This window comes from Heteronotia binoei, chromosome 4, assembly GCF_032191835.1.
Source record: "Heteronotia binoei isolate CCM8104 ecotype False Entrance Well chromosome 4, APGP_CSIRO_Hbin_v1, whole genome shotgun sequence".
Lineage (NCBI taxonomy): Eukaryota > Metazoa > Chordata > Lepidosauria > Squamata > Gekkonidae > Heteronotia > Heteronotia binoei.
Genome location: NC_083226.1, coordinates 9,707,151 through 9,728,977, shown reverse-complemented (window position 1 = coordinate 9,728,977; position 21,827 = coordinate 9,707,151). Strand labels below are relative to the sequence as shown.

Sequence of the window (21,827 nt, the reverse complement as noted above, 5' to 3'; positions counted from 1 at the left end):
ATTGTAGGCCGTTCTGAGACTCTGTCCTTGAAGGGGCAGCTGCTGTGAGAGCCCTCTCCAGCCTCACCCACCTCACAGGGTGTCTGTTGTGGGGGAGGAAGGGAAAGGAGATTGTGGGCCGCTCTGAGCCTCTGTCCTTGAAGGGGCAGCTGCTGTGAGAGCCCTCTCAGCCCCACCCACCTCACAGGGTGTCTGTTGTGGGGGAGGAAGGGAAAGGAGATTGTAGGCCGTTCTGAGACTCTGTCCTTGAAAGGGCAGCTGCTGTGAGAGTCCTCTCAGCCCCACCCACCTCACAGGGTGTCTGTTGTGGGGGAGGAAGGGAAAGGAGATTGTAGGCCATTCTGAGACTCTGTCCTTGAAAGGGCAGCTGCTGTGAGAGTCCTCTCAGCCCCACCCACCTCACAGGGTGTCTGTTGTGGGGGAGGAAGGTAAAGGAGATTGTGAGCCGCTCTGAGACTCTGTCCTTCAAAGGGCAGCTGCTGTGAGAGCCCTCTCAACCCCACCCACCTCACAGGGTGTCTGTTGTGGGGGAGGAAGGGAAAGGAGATTGTTGGCCATTCTGAGACTCTGTCCTTGAAAGGGCAGCTGCTGTGAGAGTCCTCTCAGCCCCACCCACCTCACAGGGTGTCTCTTGTGGGGGAGGAAGGGAAAGAAGATTGTAGGCCGTTCTGAGACTCTGTCCTTGAAAGGGCAGCTGCTGTGAGAGCCGTCTCCAGCCCCACCCACCTCACAGGGTGTCTGTTGTGGGGGAGGAAGGGAAAGGAGATTGTAGGCCTCTCTGAGACTCTGTCCTTGAAAGGGCAGCTGCTGTGAGAGCCCTCTCCAGCCCCACCCACCTCACAGGGTGTCTGTTGTGGGGGAGGAAGGGAAAGGAGATTGTAGGCCGCTCTGAGACTCTTCGGAGTGGAGGGCGGGATATAAATCCAGTATCTTCTTCTTCTATACCAGGCAGGCAAACGGAGATGTAGAGCTTCACTGAGTTTGGAGGCAGGGTGGGTGTTGTTGGTGCTGGAAGCAAGGAGGGTTCCCACTAATCAGACTGCTGCTTTCTGAACCAGCTGCAGTTTCTGGATTCAAGGGCAGTCCAAGTTAAGACACATCGCAGTAGTCCAGCCGTCAAGTGACAAAAGCAAGTATCAGCATGGCCAGGTCTGCTGCCTCCCAGAAGGAGAGAGTCTGCAAACCGGGTGCAGCAGACAGGAGGGACTCATGGCCCCCTCACCTTCATTTCGAACAGCGGGTCTGAGTCCGTCAGCACCTGGAAGGTCTGACTCTGCTCTGAAAGAGAGCTCCAGAAGTGACTCCAGGCCTTGTGGTTCTAAACACTTCATCTTCCAATAGGCTTCCCAATCCCCAGGTCCCAGAGGGGGATCCCCTGGTTTTACAGGCTTCCCCCCTCCCCCAGCCAGCTGGCCGGCGGGGGAAGCCCCGCCCCCACAGCCATCATGCACCTCCATGAACGATTCCCATAGGGAATGATGGGGAATTGATCCGCGGGTATCGGGCGCTCTGGGGGGGCTGTTTTTTGAGATAGAGGCACCAAATTTTCAGTATAGCATCTAGTGCCTCTCCCCAAAATACCTCCCAAGTTTCAAAAAGATTGGACCAGGGGGTCCAATTCTATGAGCCCCAAAAGAAGGTGCCCCTATCCTTCATTATTTCCTATGGAAGGAAGACATTTAAAAATTTGTGCAGTGAATGTGATGGCCAGAACTCCCTTGAAGTTCAATTATGCTTGTCACACCCTTGCTCTCAGCTCTGCCCCCAAAGTCTCCTGGCTCCACCCCCAAAGACTCCTGGCTCCACCCCCAAAGTCCCCAGCTATTTCTTGAATTGGACTTGGCAACCCTATCTTCCAATAACGTACCAGAGAGAGCGTGTGTGTGTTTGTAATCCTTTGACCACGTGGGATGAATTCCTTCTTGCAGTATTCTAGCAAAGTTGAAGCATGTAATTAATTCACGCCTCATATACTTTTTTAATGAGAGAGTATCTGCCCACTGTGGGGAAGAAGAATCTCCACCCTCTGAAAACAAAAGGTGATCCTTTCAAGAGCTTAGTTTGTTCTGCTTTGAGGGAAACACACAGGGGTGGACTGGAGAGCAAGCGATGCACTGCTGGTGGTGGGGGGGGGGAGGACAAACCCCCTCCCCAGCCTGCTCCCACCTCCAATGCTGTGAGCTCAGGGCCAAGAGTGAACTCATGAAGCAGCTGGCCCACCATGGAAGTGCTACAAATCCTAGTGGTTACTCTAAGCCCCGGGAAATAATTAAGTATAAACTAGGCTTCCCAATTCCCAGGTCCCAGAGGGGGATCCCCCGGTTTTACAGGCTTCCCCCCTCCCCCAGCCAGCTGGCCGGCGGGGGAAGCCCCACCCCCAGAGCCATCATGCACCTCCATGAACGATTCCCATAGGGAATGATGGGGAATTGATCCGCGGGTATCGGGGGCTCTGGGGGGGCTGTTTTTTGAGATAGAGGCACCAAATTTTCAGTATAGCATCTAGTGCCTCTCCCCAAAATACCTCCCAAGTTTCAAAAAGATTGGACCAGGGAGTCCAATTCTATGAGCCCCAAAAATGTTGGACTGGATGGGCCATTGGCCTGATCTAACATGGCTTCTCTTATGTTCTTATGTGCCCCTATCCTTCATTCTTTCCTATGGGAGGAATGCATTTAAAAATTTGTGCCGTCCCCTTAAATGTGATGGCCAGAACTCCCTTGAAGTTCAATTATGCTTGTCACACCCTTGCTCTCGGCTCCGCCCCCAATGTCTCCTGGCTCCACCCCCAAAGTCCCCAGATATTTCTTAAATTGGACTTGGCAACCCTAGTATAAACAGGGCTTTTCTTTTCTTTTTCTGGAAAAAGAGGTGCTGGAACTCTCAAGAGGGAAACGGCAGAGAAACACACAGGTGCCCCTCATGAATTTTGAAACATTTATTTTTGAGAATTTTGTTTCCACAAAGAGGTTCTGGAACTCTGTTCTACCGTGTTCCCCCAGGAAAAAAAGCCCTGAGTATAAAATCTTTGACCGGGACTGTATAAATGTGGTATAAAATTTAAACCATAAATATGAGCACTTCTCTCCTCAGATACATTAAAATGCATTGAAATACATTTTTAAAAACCTATGTTCTTCTATCAAGCCTCCCTTTCTAATACTTAATTGAACAAGGAGGGGAAGAAACAAAATGAAAGGGGACCAACGCTACTTCAGCTTAGGGTTGCCAAGTCCAATTTAAGAAATATTTGGGGACTTTGGGGGTGGAGCCAGGAGAGTTTGAAGGTGGAGCCAGGAGACACTGGGGTGGAGCCAAGATCAAGGCTGTGGCAAGCATAATTGAACTCCAAAGGGAGTTCTGACCATCACATTTAACGGGACGGCACACCTTTTCAATGCCTTCCTTCCATAGGAAATAATGAAGGATAGGGGCACTTTCTTTTGAGGCTCATAGAATTGGATCCCCTGGTCCAATCGTTTTGAAACTTGGGGGATATTTTGGGGAGAGGCACTAGATGCTGTACTGAAAATTTGGTGCCTCTACCCCAAAATACAGCCCCCCCAGAGCCTCAGATACCCGCGGATCAATTCTCCATTATTTTCTATGGGAATAAATCTCCATAGGGAATAATAAGAGTTCCCAGCAGACATTTCCCTCCCCTCCCCCTGCTTTCTGACGACCCTGAAGCGGGGGGAGGGCCTCCAAACTGGGGGATCCCCTGCCCCTACCTGGGGATTGGCAACCCTACTTCAGCTGAGCACAGCTTAACAAAACTGGAGAATTTAGACCAATATCACTAACAGAAATCTAGAGAATATATAAAGACATGTTATACAAGCAAGCGAGTTCTTATAGACAATCGTAATGGATTAGTGTAGTATTGTACTTTATGTAGGAAGCTGATATGTTAGATAGAGTAGATGCAAAATACAAGGGAAACCACGACTGTCTGGTACTTATATAAGAAAGCAGTTACCGTAAATGATTATCTATGCTCATGCCTATGCCTGCCTTTATGTAACAAGATCATCTACATTATATCAATAATTGTAGTTATGTATTGGATATCTTTTTTGTTTGTAAAATTTAAAAAAAAATACGTATAACGATAAAAAAAGGTACAACAGAGACGATTAAATAGAACAACTCTTAACTGACGAAATTAGTATAGAATAGAGTTAAAGTAAATAGCATTAAGAGGTTAAAACTAAGTCCCCAAAGAGAAGGACAGAATTAAACCAATGGAATCTTTTCTTATCTCCCCCCCCCACCCCCAACTCCTGTAACGAAGGAAGGAGGGAATTAAAAAGATATTTATTACTAAGGCTAAAATAAATCAACTAAAGTTTAAAAAGCAAACAAAGTAGAGCCAGGCAAACAGACAGACAAGAAACACACCCCAGAGATGCCCATGGATGCCAAAGACACCAAGTCCCACTCAGATGAATCTCTGGTTTCCATAACAAAGAACAGGGAGTGGGGAAGCTGCCCCAAAAACATAAAGAATAAGGCTTAGTTAGACAAGCAATATGATATAAGTTAATACCCACAAAACAGAATAAAACAAATAAGGTTAAAGCGCCCTGAGCAAAGCAGAGCCTCAAATTGTCCTCCCACCCAAACCGGAAGTCCCACCCACCATGGGAAGGCAAGTTGAACTAACCCCCTTGCCTGGGGAAGCGAGGGAGCGGTGGTCCAGATCCGAGGCCAGGCCGAGCAAAGCTTGCAGAGGCCTGTGTGGCGGCGGCAGCTGCGCCCCGTCAAGGCTGCCAGGGGATCTCTGAGAAACAAACAGCAAACTGTGATGTAAATAGGCTACCATACTTTTTTATATATATATAATTAAGGATTTACACATTTTTTAAAAAAAATATAAAACTACTTTTGAACTTCTTTAATACAAAAATCCGTAGTAACAACCGTAAGAGACAATTAAACCAATTTCAGCAGAGCCCATAGTAATTTTAGGGGTACAGAATACAAGTAGCTAGTTCCAATGGACGCGTTTCGTGTTGCCACTTCGTCAGTATTATAAATGTCCTTGTCTTGTTAAGCTGCATATGATGAAAGAGTAAGCCAGTTTCTTTTACTCAACGCAGGTGCAGAGCCTTCCAATTCCTTGCTGGCCAAACACTTCCCATACAAGCACTGAGGCTTTTATCTGGTTCCAAACCTTCACTTTTTTAGTATCGGCATGATGCTCTCCAGTTGCAATCTATGCAGCAATGAGACAATTTTTTTTTTTTATAAATTTCTTCTAAAGAGAAAGCCATTCTTCATTTTGAGCAGGGACAACGCCCTTTCTTCTTATCGCTGGCCAAGAAACTCTGGTCTGTGAGAGCAGGGCGATGCTGGGGGTTCAAGCCAGAAACTGTCCGCAAGCCATGTAGCAGGAACTCCTCTGCATATTAGGCCACATCTCCCCGATGCAGCCCAAACTCCTGGAGCTTACAGTAGGCCCTCCAAGAAGAGCCCAGTAAGCTGCAGGAGGATTGGCTACATCAGAGAGGTGTGGCCTAATATGCAAAGGAGTTTCTACTTCAAAGAAAGCCCCGGCAGCATCTACCCAAGGCCAAAGGCCACCATATCATCTGATGGGGGAGCAGGCCCCACATGCACAAGGCATGTTGCAGAGGCCTCAAGTCGCCCAGTGACCAGTATAGCCGGAGCCTGCCCACGCCAGCTGTGTCTGCAGGTGGTGGGGGAGTTTGCCAGTAGGCGGAGAAAAGACACACAGGTAGGTGGGGTCTCACGACTCGGGGGGGCGGGGTCTTACCAAGTTCTGCCACCAGAGTCCCCTCCCAAGCCCTTCAGGCCTCCTGTAGCGTAGGCTCAATAACAGGCGTGCAGACCAGGCAGACTGAACAATAGGGGGGGGGGGGGTTATTTAAAAGATCAGTACAGTATAAGATAAAGAAGCATGGTGCATTAAACTGTAAAAGGGGTGAAGGGAAAAAAAACAAATGCCCTAACACGTCTGGACTTCCTGTCCCTAGACTGTCTCAGTCGGACCTGGGCCCTCGCACCCTCCCCCTGGGGCAAGGGTCACCTCCCTGCAGCAGCCCTTCCTCAGCTCTGCCCCCTAGGCAAAGAACCAAGGCTTTCCTCCTCCCAGGCCTTTTATTCCAGTTCTCCTCTTTCTGTAATTGGCTCAAAATGACACCAAAAGCTTACAGGGTTCTGGGAGTTGTAGGCCCTTCCCACTGCTACCACTCAGGCTTCCCTGGGCCTACAGGCCTCTAAGGCACAGCTAGGGTTGCCAAGTCCAATTCAAGAAATATTTGGGGACTTTGGGGGTGGAGCCAAGAGACACTGGGGTGGAGCCAGGAGCAAGGTTGTGACAAGCATCATTGAACTCCAAAGGGAGTTCTGGCCCTCACATTTAAAGGGACAGCACACATTTTAAATGCCTTCCCGTCATTGGAAATAATGAAGGATAGGGGCACCTTCTTTTGGTCATAGAATTGGGCCCCCTGGTCCAATCTTTTTGAAACTTGGAGGGCATTTTGAGGAGAGGCACCAGATGCTATGCTAAAGTGTGGTGCCTCTACCTCAAAAGAGCCCCAGATATCTGCATATCAATTCTCCATTAAACCCTAAGGGAATCGGTTTCCATAGGGAATAATGGAGTGCCCAGCAGGCATTTTCCTCCCATCCCCCCCCCCCGCCTCCCCAAGCTTTCTGCTGACCCTGAAGTGGGGCGGTGAGGGCCTCCAAACCCGGGGATCCCCTGCCTCCACCTGGGGATTGGCACAGCCCAGATCATGACATGTGGGTACATAGGTTTGTAGGCAAGAAGGGGGGCTGGTCGTGGGCATGGGAGGGGGGCCTCAGTGTTGTCTGCCCAAAACGTGGAGCCAGCCCTCTTCAGTTCCTCTGTTCAAGCCCCAAGCGATGCTTAGAAAGATGTTATTTTATTTATTTATTTATTTTAGTAGATTTATATTCTGCCCTTTCCCATAGGAGGGCTCAGGACAGATTACAGGCATAAATAAATGACAATTATTTACCCAGCAATAAAACAATAATAAAATCAAAACAGAAACAATAAGATAAAATACAGCATAGGCGGTGCGGGCACATTTTACAGATTAAAACATATATATCAGCCTGAGATATAATAGTCGGGATGGTAAAATGATAGTCACTGTGGGGGAGGACAAACAGATGGCATAAGCAATAGGGTAAGGATGCCCGCTTGCCTCAAAGAACAGAAGAGAAGCCATGTTGGATCAGGCCAATGGCACCTTCAGTCCAACACTCTGAGTCACATAAGAACATAAGAGAAGCCATGTTGGATCAGGCCAGTGGCCCATCCAGTCCAACACTCTGTGTCACATAAGAACAGAAGAGAAGCCATGTTGGATCAGGCCAATGGCCCATCCAGTCCAACACTCTGTGTCACAGAAGAACATAAGAGAAGCCATGTTGGATCAGGCCAATGGCCCATCCAGTCCAACACTCTGAGTCACAGAAGAACATAAGAGAAGCCATGTTGGATCAGGCCAATGGCCCATCCAGTCCAACACTCTGAGTCACATAAGAACATAAGAGAAGCCATGTTGGATCAGGCCAGTGGCCCATCCAGTCCAACACTCTGTGTCACAGAAGAACATAAGAGAAGCCATGTTGGATCAGGCCAATGGCTCATCCAGTCCAACACTCTGAGTCACGTAAGAACATAAGAGAAGCCATGGTCAAAAGAGGTTGATTAGCTGATTGCAATGATCTCTGGGGCTCATATGGGGAGAGGTGGTCCCACAGGTATATCAGTCCCAGGCCGCGTAAGGCTTTAAATCACCTTCTAATGTTTGAGAGGCTGGCAGATCCAAGCAGGCAGCCGTGTTGATCTAAAGCAGTTGAGCAAAGCAGGAGTCAAGTGCACCTTTAAGACCAACTCAGTTTTATTTTATTGGGGAGGGATGGTGGCTCAGCGGTAGAGCATCTGCTTGGTAAGCAGAAGTCCCAGGTTCAATCCCCGGCATCTCCAACTAAAAAAGAGTCCAGGCAAATAAGCCGTGAAAAACTTCAGCTTGAGACCCTAGAGAGCCGCTGCCAGTCTGAGAAGACAATACTGACTTTGATGGACCGAGAGTCTGAGTCAGTATAAGGCAGCTTCATATGTTCAACGGAAGCTTTCGTGTGCTAAAAACACCCTTCTTCAGATGAGGGGATCAGGTATAGTGGGCTGAAATGCATGCAGTTTGTTGATTAAGAGGGCAAACTGGCTGGGATGACATGGCGGAACAGTGTGGCACTTTAGAAGGCCAATTGGTCTGAATAGCCATAAAAGGTGATAAAAGTTTCCTGCCAATTGGTGTTTATGCAAGTCTAGGTAAATCACAAAAGGACATGTTTTTCCTAGTTGTAGTCCACCTCATTTACGTCTCAACATCAATCTATACATTATAAACATCATTCTAGTTTGCCATTAGGAAAAAAAAAAGAATACATAAAATGAAAATGGGTTAAGTCTAGGGTTGCCAATCCCCAGGTGGGGGAAGGGGATCCCCTGGTTTAGAGTCCCTCCCCCCGCTTCAGGGTCTTCAGAAAGCAGGAGGAAGGGAGGGAAATGTCTGCTGGGAACTCTATTATTCCCTATGGAGATTTATTCCCATAGAAAATCACGGAGAATTGATCTGCAGATATCTGGGGCTCTGGGGGGGCTGTTTTGGGGGGTAGATGCACCATATTTTCAGTATAGCATCCAGTGCCTTTCCCCAAACTACCCCCCCAAGTTTCAAAAAGATTGGGCCAGGGGGTCCAAATCTATGAGCCTCAAAAGAAGGTGCCCCTATCCTTCATTATTTCCTATGGAAGGAAGGCATTGAAAAGGTGTGCCGTCCCTTTAAATGTGATGGCCAGAACTCCCTTTGGAGTTCAATGATTCTTGTCACAGCCTTGATCTTGGCTCCACCCCTAATGTCTCCTGGCTCCACCCCCAAAGTCCCCAGATATTTCTTGAATTGGACTTGGCAACCCTAGTTAAGTGTATGTAATGAGATAAACAGCCAATATCCCTTATTTGAGTATGTCAATATAAAACATGATTCTGATACACTATTATTAAAGAGAAACGCACTGTGGATGGTAGGTATGGAAAAAGGGGCAGCTGAACTCACTAAAAGTCTTGGCATGAAACAAATGAGAGTTGTCCAGGCTGTCCTTTGCCAGGAACACAAACTGGGTAGCACCACAAACCAGTCAAAGGGCTCCTCGTGTGCTCTCTAGAACAACGTCTGGCTTTGTTAGGAAGTTTCATGTTTTGCCCTCCTGGCCTGCCCATTGGGGCCAAGGCCATGTACAGTTTGCTGCTTTCCCAGCCAGAATGTACTGTTGCCCAAAACAGGAAAGGGAAGATATTGATTGAGGGAAAGCGCATGTTGGCAGCAGCACAGACCACGCATCTCCTCTGTGTTCTGAGTATAACGGCTGTCCCTCACTGGGTGAGTTTTCTCTGGATCAAGGTTTTCCTTTTGGAAAACCTTGGGAATGGCCCTGATTCTGCCTAGGAATCTTCAGGAGTTGCCAAAATATCAAGAGCTGGGTTGCCAAACATCTTTTACTTTTTATTAATATATTATCCTGCCCTTCCTCTTGACTCAAAGGTGGCCTTGGAAGCTAGAAAGATCTACCTGGGAATGACTCATAAAGGAATCTGATTCATCTGCTGAATTCAGCTAGCTTCTAGAGCTTTGCTTTCGTATATGTAGTGTAATCAGGAGATCCTACAATTATCAAAGATTTCAGGTTTTCACGGCTGGTAACATCATTAGGGTTTGTAGAATCATTTGGGATCAAGTGCCGTGTTGTACTGGAGAAAGTTTTCCTTCCAGACGTTTCGTTCTCAGCTGCGGAGAACATCCTCAGTGGCGTTGCAGCTGGAGCAGGCGCTCAGACCTTCTTGGCTGCTGTGCATTGAGATGTTCCCCACAATGTTCTGGCAACCTTTCTATATTTCAAATAATCCAGTGACCCACATTCTTGGACAACATATAGCACACCAATACTGGCCTCTAATCCAGCCCTTGCATTGAAGCCACCCCAGCCTAAAATTTTGCCAAAGGCAGCATTATATCAAAGTCAGTATCAGCTAGCAACCAATTGCATTTGTAAATCTCAGAAATGTAGAACAGGCAGACCAAGATCATTTGGTGAGTTTTTCAGGTGCCCTGAAGTGACTCTGGAGTGCCCCAATCCCCACAGCGACTGTGACAGGTGTGAGAACAAGTGACAGTTTTATCTACTGATTTTAGAAATCCAGACACTTTCTCACAGATATCAGAGCCTGTAGAGGTGTTTTGGGCTTGGTGGGTGTTGAAAGGCAATGGATGTGGGTTTTTCAAGCATCTTTAGAAATATCTGCCATGGTCTACTGCCTCCTACGATTACCCAGGACAGGACCTTGAGCTATAAACACCACCTTACCAATGTGGCCGTGAAAAATGCGCACATGAAACAAAATTCTCCCAAAATTATGTGGTACAACTTAGCTGGTCTGCTTCAACATTTAGATGGTCAGCTTTGGGGTTGGTGTATAGTATTGGTGCATAGAATATGGTGCTTCAGTGTGGCTTAACACAAGATGTCCACAAGATGTCCATGTCCACAAGATGTCCAACTCAACACAACAATGAGAGCCATCCGCAGATGTATTAAACCCACTCGGAAGGGAGTGGGTTATTGCAGTGGATCGTTCACAGTCTGTTACAGATTGATCTCCTTGTTCTCTCTTAAACCCACTTTGACACACATTGCTTCCCTGCATCTCCAAAGACAAGATGCTCTTCTTCATGAATAGAGAAAGGTCACTGAAAACAGAGACTTGCTCATCCACAAAGACACGGCTGGCCTGGGCCTATCCAAACTAAGATCCCAACACCCTTCAATAAGAACTGCACAGACCCTGCAATCACAACATTTCTTTCTAGGGAGTGAATGGTTGAGAACATGGATGCAGTCAGTTCCGCTCGATATCTATAACCCGATATCCACTCGATATCCATCAAATCCAACAAGAGGCCGTCAGGATCTGACTTGCCATGTAACGTATGGAAGGGGGCTAATAGAATATGAACAGGTTTTGTGCAGACCTGTTGTTTAAATGGGAAAAAATACCAGGGCCCAAATACGATTTTGGTGCAGCCTGCCAAACTCTTTTCCATCTGTCACAGCAAATGTGAGCATTGTGCTTTTCAGCTCTCCCCAGCTGCAACTGAGAGGGCTGGAAATTTAGATATCAGTACCAATATTACACAATTGGTCTGCATATTAGGGTTGCCAATCCCCAGTTGGGGGCAGGGGATCCCCTGGTTTGGAGGCCCTCCCCCCACTTCAGGGTCGTCAGAAAGCAGGGGGAGGGGAGGGAAATGTCTGCTGGACACTGCATTATTCCCTATGGAGATTTATTCCCATCGAAAATAATGGAGAATTGATCCACGGGTATCTGGGGCTCTGGGGGGGGGTGCTGTTTGTTGAGGTAGAGGCACCAAATTTTCAGTACAGCATCTAGTGCCTCTCCCCAAAATATCCCCCAAGTTTCAAAATGATTGGATCAGGGGGTCCAATTCTATGAGCCTCAACAGAAGGTGCCCCTATCCTTCATGATTTCCTATGGAAGGAAGGCATTGAAAAGGTGTGCCGTCCCTTTAAATGTGATGGCCAGAACTTCCTTTGGAGTTCAATGATGTTTGTCACAGGCTTGATCTTGGCTCCACCCCTAATGTCTCCTGGCTCCACCCCAAAAGTCCCCAGACATTTCTTGAATTGGACTTGGGAATCCTACTGCATATTCATTGTTATCAGTTACATATTTTCTATTATTGTATACTTCCTGTGTGCAGTTCTGCCATAGGATAAATAATAATAGCTTCTGGAGTGAAAGAGCAACCATTTTGCTTCGCCATCTTCCTCATCCATGTTTTGTGTCTGCAGGCACCCCCTGTGACTTCTGAACCACTGGCCTTTGTGGTTCTTTCAGTCGATGGCTCCTCACTCCACTTCTATGAAAGGAGGTCTGTGGCCCTCCGGAACAGAAGCACAGCGGTCTTTGTCCAGACGGATAAGCCTATCTACAAACCGGGACAGAAAGGTAAGTGAAGCAAATCGTAGGAGGCAGTAGACCATGACAGATATTTCTAAAGATGTTTGAAAAACCCACATCCATTGCCTTTCAACACCCACCAGGCCCAAAACACCTCTACAGGCTCTGATATCTGTGAGAAAGTGTCTGGATTTCTAAAATCAGTAGATAAAACTGTCGCTTGTTCTCACACCTGTCACAGTCGCTGTGGGGATTGGGGCACTCCAGAGTCACTTCAGGGCACCTGAAAAACTCACCAAATGATCTTGGTCTGCCTGTTCTACATTTCTGAGATTTACAAATGCAATTGGTTGCTAGCTGATACTGACTTTGGTATAATGCTGCCTTTGGCAAAATTTTAGGCTGGGGTGGCTGGGGGACAGGTTTATTTTTTTTTTCAGTGACCCTTTGGGGAGAAAAGTGGTTTAAAAGTTTTAAATAGAAATAAGTTTGTTCAAAACCTATCAAGTGTGATTACATCTGACCCACTTTTGAGCTAGATCAATATACCCAAATGGAAACGGCACAACCTTAAGTTAGTTTTCCATGTCCTTTTAAAGTATCTGTGGATATTACAAAAAAGCTTACAGAATCTCGTTTTGATACCACCATATTAAACCTATTGTTTTAATACCTGCCCTTTTGTTCTAGTGATGTTTCGTGCCATTACTCTGGATGAAGATTTCAAAGCAGTTAACAAAACGGTGAGCTTAATTTAAAATCAGTAGGTTTTCAAGCAACTGTGGTCTTTGAACAATATCCCAGGTGTTTAGAAACTGAAGTCAGCAAGGACAGCATTTTGTAGTTTTTCAGAGCTTACGTCTGTAGACTGTGATCCAAAGCCACCTCCACCCTGACCTTGTGCACTACCAAACCCGGAAACATTAGACACAAATAAAAAGAAGGTACCTGGTTGCAGAGAAAGGAGAGGGAGGATGATCTTTCTACCCTGGTTCCCCTTTGCACTGCTGAGGATTTCTCTTCTGTCATCCGCTGGAAGTGGACTTACATCTTTGACGCCACATTATGGTTGCCAGGTTTCTTGATGTGGGAACCTACTGGAATTTGGTAAGGTGTGATGCTGTTGGGATGGCGACCCTGAGATGTAAATCAATGCGTCTTGGAAGAAATGTCTGTGTGAAACAAAGCTAGCAACTATGTCAGACAGATCATTGACATTATTTCTCTTGGAAGAAAAATCCAGCCCTTTTTGAAATCTTTATGAAGGTTTTTGTGTGACTTTTGTTTGCTTGAACTGGGATATAAGTTTAAAAATAGGATATTCTCTACAAGGCATTCTCTTAAGGACGAAGAAGAAGAAGATAAAGAAGAAGATATTGGATTTATATCCCGCCCCCCACTCCGAAGAGTCTCAGAGCGGCTCACAATCTCCTTTACCTTCCTCCCCCACAACAGACACCCTGTGAGGTGGGTGGGGCTGGAGAGGGCTCTCACAGCAGCTGCCCTTTCAAGGACAACCTCTGCCAGAGCTATGCCTGACCCAAGGCCATGCTAGCAGGAGCAAGTGGAGGAGTGGGGAATCAAACCCGGTTCTCCCAGATAAGAGTCCACACACTTAACCACTACACCAAACTGGCTCTCCAGCCAGGACATTAAAGTCCTTTTTTTTTTTTTGTTCTGTCATTTGTCAGTTTGCCATTCCTAGTGGGGAATCCCTTGGTTTGGGGGAATGCTCTAGTTTTGAGGCAAAAATCTATGGTTTGATGCCAATTTTACCATAGAGTTTTGACCAAAAATGAGAGTGCCACTGCGCAACATCACTTCCCTGTATTGCTCTGTCCCACTCCTGGAAAGTTCTCTCCCACCCCGTGCCAGTGTGGAAATCACATCTGGCAACTCTAGTCATTTATGTTGGAAGTACCAGCAGGAGGCTGGGTGAGGATATAGGAGTGCAGCTGCTGGTAATGGTGTAATTATTATTATTATTTGTTTATTTATAGTCCACCCATTCCCTCGTTTTGGGGCTCAGAGCGGAGTACATCGAATAGAAATAAAATCACAGTAAAATCATAATAAAACCAATTACAACGTTCAGTGAAGTGCGACGAGATGATTCAGCAAGACGGTCTGACAGCAAGGTGGCGTAGCACAAAAAATAGTACCACAATACAGCACCACAATACAGTAGGGAAGCAAGTAATGTCACTTCCAGGTTTTCCAGGAAGTGATGTCATGGCATTTTCATCATAAAGTTTACCGTATAGTTTACTATAGAATTTCTGGTAATTCCTAAGGAGGCAAGACACCCCTTCCAGGTTTTCCAGGAAGTGATGTCATACCATTGTCCATGGTGATTTTAAAACCATTATTTCTCTTGCTGGCCTCTGGAGGGCAAGGATCACTGGAGGTGAGAGATCTTTTGCCCTTGGTGGGCACATGGCAACCCGAGCTCCCTGGCACTCACCTCCAAGGAAGCCCTTGGAGAGCCAGTTTGGTGTAGTGGTTAAGTGTGCGGACTCTTATCTGGGAGAACCGGGTTTGATTCCCCACTCCTCCACTTGCACCTGCTGGCATGGCCTTGGGTCAGCCATAGCTCTGGCAGAGGTTGTCCTTGAAAGGGCAGCTGCTGTGAGAGCCCTCTCCAGCCCCACCCACCTCACAGGGTGTCTGTTGTGGGGAGAGGAAGGGAAAGGAGATTGTGAGCTGCTCTGAGACTCTGTCCTTGAAAGGACAGCTGCTGGGAGAGCCCTCCCAGCCCCACCCACCTCACAGGGTGTCTGTTGTGGGGGAGGAAGGGAAAGGAGATTGTGGGCCGCTCTGAGACTCTTCGGAGTGGAGGCCGGGATATAAATCCAATATCTTCTTCTTCTTCTTCTTCTTCTTCTTCTTTCTCCTCAGGATTTCGCACCTTCCTTCCTGTTACCCTGAGGTGACTTGGAGAGTGAGGCAAACACATTCAGGACTCTGTTATTAAAGAGCAGAGCAGTCCACTCGAAGTGGTAATATAGCTAGGCAGGGGAGAACTGGGGAGGCCAATCGTGCCAACACCCCCATCCTGTTTCACTGTGCCTTTGCCAGCGGTGTGGCTCTGGGGCAGGGAAGGGTTTTTTCAACAGGGCATGTTGGGCAGTATGTGTAGAACAGGAGACCAGGGCTTCCACCCAAGTCACAGGCCTCAGATCACAGAAGGCAGGCAGGCTCTGTCTGCAATTGCGTTAAAAGGGTTTTAAAAAAATCACCACAAACAGGTGCCTTGGAAAGGTGGGGGAAAGAGTTGAATGCTGTGGATTGACAACGATGCCTGCTGTATTCTCTGTCATTGAACAACTGAGGGGATGTCAAAAATGTCAAACAAAAAGGACTAGTCCGGAAGCAATCGATTTTATCCTGGCCTCCAGAACGTCTGCTTGTTATGCTTAAACTGCCAGTTTGCAATGAGAGCTCCTGGCCCAGCACTGGTTGCGTTTTTTTGCCCTGCAACTTTGACCTCCTGAGCCCATCGTAGAATCACTGGAAGGGCTGGAAGAGACCTCCAGGGTCATCTAGTCCAACCCCCTGCACAAATACCTCCCCCTAAATTCACAGGATCTTCATGTGCCACTAGAAAGGAGGGACCAGCTGGTCAGCAGCTTTTCTGCCTGGTCACTGGGGATGATCCTTGCTTTCTTGAGGCCAGCGGGCAAGGGACTGCGTTCAAGCCTCTGGTGCAGGTACCCGCCCAGGAAAGGTCATCCATGCATGCGCTGCCCACAATACTGATGGACTTGCATTTTGTTGTTGTTGGTTCTTCCAGTTTTAATGATGACCTTTTTTTTTCTTTTTGCTTTCTAGTATCCATTGATCTACATCTCGGTAAGAGCCAGAATATTCAAAATTGTTTTGTCTGCTTTCTCAGTCACAGTGCTGATGTGACTATAGCGCGTTTTCTTCTTCAGCCTTCTGCCACAACAGAAGTCTGAGGCTTGAAGTCGTGTAATTTTCCAGGAGTGATTACTTTTGTCTTGGTGGATCCAAGCGGGCAGCCGTGTCGGTCTGAAGCAGTTGAACAAAGCAAGAGTCAAGTTGTACCTTTAAGACCAACCAGTTTTTATTTAGAATGTCAGCTTTCGTATGCTCTTAAGCACACTTCATCAGATGAGGAATCCAGCACAGTGAGCAAAGCCATAGATAGCTGAGCAGAGCCATACGTAGCTGGTAGGCCGTGGCCCAGAATTCAACAAGGTACAGATTTAAGAACCAATGACGGTGAAGTAAAATTATCTGGTAGGCAGTGGTTTAGAATGTAAAATGGTACAATGACAGAATAGTAAAATTAACAAATTGAGCAAACCTTTGGTCTGAGTAGCATGCGAAAGCAACAAAACAGCAGTATGCAGTAAAATTAACAAATTGAGCAAACCTTTGGTCTGAGTAGCACGAGCATGTGAAAGCAATAAAACAGTAGTATGTCAAAATGTGAGATTCGATGATAATGGGAGATGGGTTCAATATATGTAATGGGATAAGCAACCAAAGTCCCTGTTTGAGTATGTCAATACAGCTAAAAGAGAACTACATTGGATATTGATGTTCTTGTCCACCTAATTTACTTTTTAACATGCAAACATAATTCTAGCTGTAATCTTGCTTTGGCTCTTTCTCCTTTAATCTGCATCAGTAGCCGTTTCACTTTTTGCATTGGACCTGAATATTATATAATAGTGCAACGGCTGTGGCTTCTTTATACATTTGGATAACGTGAAGTTCATTTTGATGGAAGTGCCGTTATGAAAGTCAATCTTAGCACAGAGAATGGGAAATGAGACCTAAGCTAACAAATGTAGGTAACCGTGGCTTTCTTCAGATGGAAGCGTTGATAAGAACACTGACTAAATCTGAGAAACACTTAATGGTGTTTCTTTAAAACAAAAATCAAATGAAAGTCTTCCAGATACTGATGGATTGCCAGTGAAGTATCTCAATTAGCACTGGATATATATCCCAGTAAGACAAATTTTTAAATTGAGTCTCACAAAGCCATAGCGACAGGACTCCAAAAAAGGAAGAAAGCCAGAAATGATTCTCGTAATTTCCTCTTGCCTTCCAGGATCCCCAAGGCAATAGGATTACTCAGTGGGAGAATCAAGCATCTTCCACAAGTTTCTTACAACTGGATTTGCAACTTGATGAGCATCCCAATTTGGGACACTTTAGAATCACCGTCGCAGATGGAACGAGTTTTAACGCTAACCACTGGTTCGAGGTTAAGGAATATGGTAAGCGCCGCCCTGAAACTTGTCTGTGTTAGACTTCTGGTCCAGTGTCTGTGTAGGGACTTCTGATCTAATTATAAGAAATTCTGTGTAGGTTCTTTCATACTCCCTGTCCCATAGAGAATGCAGCCCATTGAGGGATAAAATATCACTTGAGTCTTTTCAGTGCCGTCTTAAATAGAGATGTACCCTTCTACGCCCAGGGTCTTCCATGGACTTAGAAGGGTGTAACTGCTTAAGATGCCACAGGTACAGTGAGTCACCTCACAGGTGCAGTGAGGGGAGGGACGGTGGCTCAGTGGTAGAGCATCTGCTCGGTAAGCAGGAGGTCCCAGGTTCAATCCCCGGCATCGCCAACTAAAAGGGTCCAGGCAAAATAGGTGTGAAAAACCTCAGCTTGAGACCCTGGAGAGCCGTTGCCAGTCTGAGTAGACAATACTGACTTTGATGGACCAAGGGTCTGATTCAGTAGAAGGCAGCTTCATATGTTTATAATCTTGGGGGAGGGACAGTGGCTCAGTGGTAGAGCATCTGCTTGGGAAGCAGAAGGTCCCAGGTTCAATCCCTGGCATCTCCAAAAAAGGGTCCAGGCAAATAGGTGTGGAAAACCTCAGCTTGAGACCCTGGAGAGCCGCTGCCAGTCTGAGAAGACAATACTGACTTTGATGGACCAAGGGTCTGATTCAGTAGAAGGCAGCTTCATATGTTCATAATCTTGGGGGAGGGACAGTGGCTCAGTGGCAGAGCATCTGCTTGGGAAGCAGAAGGTCCCAGGTTCAATCCCTGGCATCTCCAAAAAAGGGTCCAGGCAAAAAGGTGTGAAAAACCTCAGCTTGAGACCCTGGAGAGCCGCTGCCAGTCTGAGTAGACAATACTGACTTTGATGGACCAAGGAGGGTCTGATTCAGTAGAAGGCAGCTTCATATGTTTATAATCTTGGGGGAGGGACAGTGGCTCAGTGGTAGAGCATCTGCTTGGGAAGCAGAAGGTCCCAGGTTCAATCCCTGGCATCTCCAAAAAAAAAGGGTCCAGGCAAATAGGTGTGGAAAACCTCAGCTTGAGACCCTGGAGAGCCGCTGCCAGTCTGAGAAGACAATACTGACTTTGATGGACCAAGGGTCTGATTCAGTAGAAGGCAGCTTCATATGTTTATAATCTTGGGGGAGGGACAGTGGCTCAGTGGTAGAGCATCTGCTTGGGAAGCAGAAGGTCCCAGGTTCAATCCCTGGCATCTCCAAAAAAGGGTCCAGGCAAATAGGTGTGGAAAACCTCAGCTTGAGACCCTGGAGAGCCGCTGCCAGTCTGAGAAGACAATACTGACTTTGATGGACCAAGGGTCTGATTCAGTAGAAGGCAGCTTCATATGTTCATAATCTTGGGGGAGGGACAGTGGCTCAGTGGCAGAGCATCTGCTTGGGAAGCAGAAGGTCCCAGGTTCAATCCCTGGCATCTCCAAAAAAGGGTCCAGGCAAAAAGGTGTGAAAAACCTCAGCTTGAGACCCTGGAGAGCCGCTGCCAGTCTGAGTAGACAATACTGACTTTGATGGACCAAGGAGGGTCTGATTCAGTAGAAGGCAGCTTCATATGTTTATAATCTTGGGGGAGGGACAGTGGCTCAGTGGTAGAGCATCTGCTTGGGAAGCAGAAGGTCCCAGGTTCAATCCCTGGCATCTCCAAAAAAGGGTCCAGGCAAATAGGTGTGGAAAACCTCAGCTTGAGACCCTGGAGAGCCGCTGCCAGTCTGAGAAGACAATACTGACTTTGATGGACCAAGGGTCTGATTCAGTAGAAGGCAGCTTCATATGTTCATAATCTTGGGGGAGGGACAGTGGCTCAGTGGCAGAGCATCTGCTTGGGAAGCAGAAGGTCCCAGGTTCAATCCCTGGCATCTCCAAAAAAGGGTCCAGGCAAAAAGGTGTGAAAAACCTCAGCTTGAGACCCTGGAGAGCCGCTGCCAGTCTGAGTAGACAATACTGACTTTGATGGACCAAGGAGGGTCTGATTCAGTAGAAGGCAGCTTCATATGTTTATAATCTTGGGGGAGGGACAGTGGCTCAGTGGTAGAGCATCTGCTTGGGAAGCAGAAGGTCCCAGGTTCAATCCCTGGCATCTCCAAAAAAGGGTCCAGGCAAATAGGTGTGGAAAACCTCAGCTTGAGACCCTGGAGAGCCGCTGCCAGTCTGAGAAGACAATACTGACTTTGATGGACCAAGGGTCTGATTCAGTAGAAGGCAGCTTCATATGTTCATAATCTTGGGGGAGGGACAGTGGCTCAGTGGCAGAGCATCTGCTTGGGAAGCAGAAGGTCCCAGGTTCAATCTCCGGCATCTCCACTAAAACAAGGGAGGCAAATAGGTGTGAAAAACCTCAGCTTGAGACCCTGGAGAGCCGCTGCCAGTCTGAGTAGACAATACTGACTTTGATGGACCAAGGAGGGTCTGATTCAGTAGAAGGCAGCTTCATATGTTTATAATCTTGGGGGAGGGACAGTGGCTCAGTGGTAGAGCATCTGCTTGGGAAGCAGAAGGTCCCAGGTTCAATCCCTGGCATCTCCAAAAAAGGGTCCAGGCAAATAGGTGTGGAAAACCTCAGCTTGAGACCCTGGAGAGCCGCTGCCAGTCTGAGAAGACAATACTGACTTTGATGGACCAAGGGTCTGATTCAGTAGAAGGCAGCTTCATATGTTCATAATCTTGGGGGAGGGACAGTGGCTCAGTGGCAGAGCATCTGCTTGGGAAGCAGAAGGTCCCAGGTTCAATCCCTGGCATCTCCAAAAAATGGTCCAGGCAAAAAGGTGTGAAAAACCTCAGCTTGAGACCCTGGAGAGCCGCTGCCAGTCTGAGTAGACAATACTGACTTTGATGGACCGAGGGTCTGATTCAGTGTAAGGCAGCTTCATAGGTTCGTATGACCCTGGTGCCCAGGGAGAAGCAATGCCTAACACAAGCTGCAGGTGGCCCAAGGAGGACGCCAGAGGCCCTAACAACACCCACCAATCAAGGGGCAGCAGACTGCTGACATCTCACGGGTGGCACTGATGGGGCCAATCACACACTGCCTTCTGATGTGACCACAGCCCTTGGCGTCATGCTGCCTGCATGTAGACTGATACAGAAACAGGGAGGGAAGGCCCATCAGCCTCGCAACTCCCAAAGAGACTGGTGCGAGGGGTAGGGACCCTGGTGTGGGACAGCCACCCCCTTTCTTATCTTCTCTGCTGTGGGCAACCTGAGGGGAGTTTATACAGTGCTGGGGGGGGGGCTCTGTGATTGGGTGTAGGGGGACGTGCCTGACAGTTGGGGAGGGGTGTGCTTAGGCATAGCTATAGCCAGTGCTCAGTGGTGGGGGGCGCTTGGAATTGGCTGTTGCCTGGGCTGTCACAGTTTTCTCTCCCATCAGCTAATGCCTGTGCTGGGATGAGGCCCAGGGCTGGAGGGGTTGAGGAAGCCATTGCATACAGCTCTGCCCGTGACACAGACCGGTTCCTCCCACTTTTCCCTGCTGGAGCAGCGCCTATGCTCTACTGGTGAGGCCGCCCACTAGCGTATCTCAGGGGTGGGGACAGTGCCGTCAAGTTGCAGCCGACCTATCAAAACCCTGCAGGGGTTCAGAGCAGTGTTCCCTCTAAGTTTTGTGAGCAAAAATTCTACTTTGTGAGCTCCTGGCATTAAAGTTGGAAGCTGCTGCATCAATTAGTGTGCTCTGGGGCCATTTTTCCTGAGCCAAGACAAAAATGTGTGAGCAGGAGGCTAAAAATCTGTGAGCTAGCTCATGCTAACTCAGCTTAGAGGGAACACTGGCTCAGAGGTGATTTGTCACTGCCTGCTGCCTCTGCATAGCAACCCTGGACTTCCTTGGTGGTCTCCCATCTAAGTATTAACCAAGGCCAACCCTCTTTAGCATCTGAGATCTGGTGACATCGGGCTAGCCTGGACCAACCAGGTCAGGTTATATCTCTGGATTCACAATGCACAAAGATACATCAGTGTAGGCTTATGAGTCTCAGGGTCTTGGATCTCAGTACTGGCTTTGTGTTTTACTGTTAATCTTATGAGTCTCAGGGTCTCGGGTCTCAGTATTGGCTTGGTGTTGTACTGTCTCGGGTCTCAGTATTGGCTTGGTTTTGTACTGTTAATCTTAGGGTCTCAGTATTGCCTTGGTGTTGTACTCTTAATCTTATGAGTCTCAGGGTCTCGGGTCTCAGTATTGTCTTAGTGTTGTACTGTCTCGGGTCTCAGTATTGGTTTGGTGTTGTACTGTTAATCTTATGAGTCTCAGGGTCTCGGGTCTCAGTATTGGCTTGGTGTTGTACTGTCTCGGGTCTCAGTATTGGCTTGGTGTTGTACTGTTAATCTTAGGGTCTTGGGTCCCAGTATTGTCTTGGTGTTGTACTGTTAATCTTATGAGTCTCAGGGTCTCGGGTCTCAGTATTGTCTTGGTGTTGTACTGTCTCGGGTCTCAGTATTGTCTTGGTGTTGTACTGTCTCGGGTCTCAGTATTGTCTTGGTGTTGTACTGTTAATCTCTTTG

General features: G+C 47.5%; 1 protein-coding gene across 1 annotated transcript in view; it reads left to right on the top strand.

Moving 5' to 3' along the window:
• Positions 1-21,827, top strand: part of LOC132569863 (ovostatin-like) — a 142,250-nt gene that overhangs the window by 44,416 nt on the left and 76,007 nt on the right. The window contains 4 exon segments of the mRNA XM_060236294.1: positions 11,938-12,094; positions 12,737-12,789; positions 15,878-15,898; positions 17,133-17,301. Coding sequence (XP_060092277.1) covers positions 11,938-12,094; positions 12,737-12,789; positions 15,878-15,898; positions 17,133-17,301 — 400 coding nt within the window.